This window comes from Tupaia chinensis, unplaced genomic scaffold (genome assembly GCF_000334495.1).
Source record: "Tupaia chinensis unplaced genomic scaffold, TupChi_1.0 Scaffold145717_1, whole genome shotgun sequence".
In the NCBI taxonomy this organism is placed as follows: domain Eukaryota; kingdom Metazoa; phylum Chordata; class Mammalia; order Scandentia; family Tupaiidae; genus Tupaia; species Tupaia belangeri.
Window position 1 is genome coordinate 608,881 of NW_006205575.1, and position 3,476 is coordinate 612,356.

The 3,476-nt window shown below is 43.5% G+C and overlaps 1 protein-coding gene across 1 annotated transcript in view; it reads right to left on the reverse strand.

Moving 5' to 3' along the window:
• ZNF366 (zinc finger protein 366) overlaps positions 1-3,476 on the reverse strand; it is a 74,750-nt gene that overhangs the window by 17,012 nt on the left and 54,262 nt on the right. Inside the window, exon 3 of the mRNA XM_006168345.3 lies at positions 72-263. Coding sequence (XP_006168407.1) covers positions 72-263 — 192 coding nt within the window. The remainder of the gene's footprint in view (positions 1-71; positions 264-3,476) is intronic.

The window sequence follows — 3,476 nt, forward strand, 5'->3', positions numbered from 1 at the left end:
TTCCCTACTTGGTATTTGTACAACCCACTGAATCTTCCCTTTCTGGCCTCCTCCTTGGGTCTGCTGCCCACCTTGCATTTGAAAGGCTTCACGTCAGAGTGGACAATCATATGTGCCTTGAGGGTCTGTTTCTGCACGAAGCTCTTGTAGCACAGGTGACACTGGTAGGCCCGAATGTTGGTGTGGATCAGCACGTGTCTCTTCATGTTGGCCAAGAGGGTGAACTCCCGTCCACAAATCCCACATTTGTGTTCCTTCACGCCCTGCAGGGGGGCAGAGTCAAGAAAGTGGTAATTAGAAAGAAAAGTGCCTTCACTGAGATTGTAGGTTTCATTTTTCCCTGTGTTACGTAAATCCACAAAGAGCTCAGTGATAAATGGTGAGTTTCGAATGGTGTAGCATTAGCCTGTTAAATCATTATTTTCTTGAAAAGTATGGAGTACATCTCTTTTCTTCTTCTGAAAACCATACACTAGCCAGACCACTAGAGGAAAAGAAAATCATTTCTTTTCTTTGTTCCAGGCGCTGTTGCTAGCGTTAATTTTTTTTTTTTTTTTTGGAGAGGTTTTTGCTTTAGGGCATGTGCGCTCGCCGGACAGACAGAGAGACAGAGAGACAGAAAGCGAGAAATCACCCCCGAGGGGGATGGCCACGCCGCAATCCCTTCTCCTCCATTCTCCTCTCGGGATCTTGGGTACGCACGCACATGCACCCAGCATGAGTTTTAAGTCACCAGGTCTGGGACACGAACCGTGGTCGACTATGTGGGAGTCCAGCGACATAGCCATTATGCTAACTGCTGGTTCCCTGCTAGCATTAATTCTACAGTAACAGTTCTCAGAAGTTAATAGGATTTTAGTAAGAGCACTGTAGCACAATATGCAAAATAAGTCTATAATCCATCTTTCATGACAATGAAAAAATAAAACCTTCTAAATTGATATAATTATTTCCCATATGGAAACCAAGGTCCTCTTGAGTTCTCATTTAATGGACATGAAAATCCCAGAAGAACAACTCATACTCACACTTCAATAAATTATGACTTGTTAATCACCCTCTTGAGTTGGTCCCCTGGGTTTTCCCAGCCATACTGACTTCTGTGCGATATGGGTAAGGAACCTCCTCTAAGCCAGTTCTTTCTCATTCGGCAGGGGACAGCTTTCTGAATTAGAAAGCAGGATGGGAGGTTTTCTAGTTTCCTTGTTGTGTGAGGAGAAGTATTAGAATACTTAGCACCTTAGTCAAAAGCATTTTCAAGGACTCATAGTTCGAGAAGAGAATGAACTAATCCTGACTAACTATCACTTCCCCCAAAAGGGCTTTTCTCTCTTTACAAGAGATCTTGACCCAGAATGAATTTTGGGAAGAAAAACTTAAAAGAACCATGGCATTAAGATGAAGGTTGTGGGATGAGAGCAAGTTACTTAGTTAACAACTGTATCTTATACAGCCCATAATGCCTGGTATCTTCAGTGGCCTGAGGTGGGAGAGATTTCAAACTTAGTTTTGACTGCCTGTATTTCCATTTATTTAATTTGAGGTATGCTAAGAAAACCCCTCTCCTAACTTCTGATAAGCACATGACATTAAAGGGTAGATACAGGCTCTGCCTCACTATTTGTTGGCTATATAACCTTGGATGAAGCCCTATGGCCTTATGTAGTGATGGCTTCTCATCTTAAAATGAAAGGGTACATTAGGAGAACCCTAGCATTCTTCCCAGCTCAAATACACCATTATCTAGACGATTACGGATGAATATGAATTTATGCTGATAGAAAGGCCTAGGATGGGCCATCTCCTTAACCTAGAGGTTAAGGGGAGTTAGATCCCACATAGCCAATTGCAATTCAAATTCCAGCCCTGGAAGCTTGAAAAACATGCTGGGTACGTATGTGCTTGTATATGTGTGTATGTGTGCACCCAAAATCCTGACAGGATAGAGAATAAAGGATAAGGGATTGTGCATGAACATGTCCATACCCCATTGGAGAAGTAGTTTCTACAACAGCCTGTCTGCCCATGTCTCTCTAGTGAGCGTATGTGCCCTCTGGCAACTAAAAATAATAACATAAATTAATGAAAAATATTTTCTCGATGAATTTCATAGTTTGCTTCAGCATCTTTAGTCTCTCAGATTTTCCCTGGGCTTGACTACAACATATGGAAACCAATGTCCTCTTGAGTTTGTCCTGGGACCAAGGAGAAATGTCTCCTGACCACTTTTGGAGGAAATTGTTTAAAGAATTCTGTGTCCAAAGTAAGATTTACATGTGGATTGCCCCGGACACATCTGGGGCCACAAAGACAGCTGTTGTGTCTCTGATGATATGAGTGAAATCACAGAGAGGAAGCCTGTGGAGTGGTGAGGGGTGAGGGGAGGGAAGCAGGTGGAAGAGGAGATGTCTTGAAAATAGAGCGTTCACAACTCAAGTACTGGTGTCAGAGATTCCTGAGTGACCCCTCAGGCCCTGGTGTCTTCATATACAACTTAGTAGTAGCTCTTAGAGTTGTTGAGAAGGAAAAAAGGTTAAATGAGAAGTAAAGCCCCTGCTACAGAGAATAAATACTACCTCTCGCTGCTTGCTGACACCTCTAAAAGTACGCTTTGTTTCCTAATTCAAATAAAACCAGACACCAGGCTGTTTCTTCCATTTCGACTTGGTTTTTTACTGCTTTAGAGTCTATATGCTCTCAAGTGCTCCTCTGAGTCCTTTTGCACATAGGCAGGAGGCCCTGAAATAAGCAAATGTCCCTACTGTGGCTGAATCTCAGTCTTGGTCTGTTGTGGCTGGTTCTTGCACTTGGGAGGTGACACCCCTCTGGATGGTATCTCTAGGTACCTTTTGCAGGGCAGGAGCTGCTTGTGCAGACCTACAAGGGAGCCACATATTTCATCTCTGCAGCAGAACCAGAAAATGCCACCCAAACAAGTGAAACCCAACATAGGAAAGCAGAAGCATTATTTTGGCTGGACAACGTCCTCCGTTGACCTTTCAGAGTTAAAGAGCATTTTAGAAACTTGGCCTTACTAGAAATCTTTCTTGCAGAAACACCACCGGAAGTCGAGGGTGTGAAAGTTAGTGATGGCCAATGGGCAAAACTCCCCTCTGACAAGCTCAAAGACCCAAGTCAGCTTACTGAGGGTAAGATTTCAAGGCCTTGCTTTAGTTTTGTCTAAAGTACTCCAGACTTTGATTACAAACTAGGCTGAATTTAAACTTCTGGGCCTGTATTTCTCCTTGAAGCTCTGAGCCCAGGGAATTAAAATACATACATACATACATACATACGAAATGAAGAAGGATGTTTTTTCATGTCTCCTACAAATCAAACCATCTGACACTGAAACAACTAGGCAGTGACTGAGCCTGGGGACAGGCCCTGCTCCTCAGGCTCTGCTCCTCTCAGAGCTATCTGAATGTGAAGCAGGTCTCCCAGCTGAGGGAGCAAACAAATGGGCAGCCACTGGT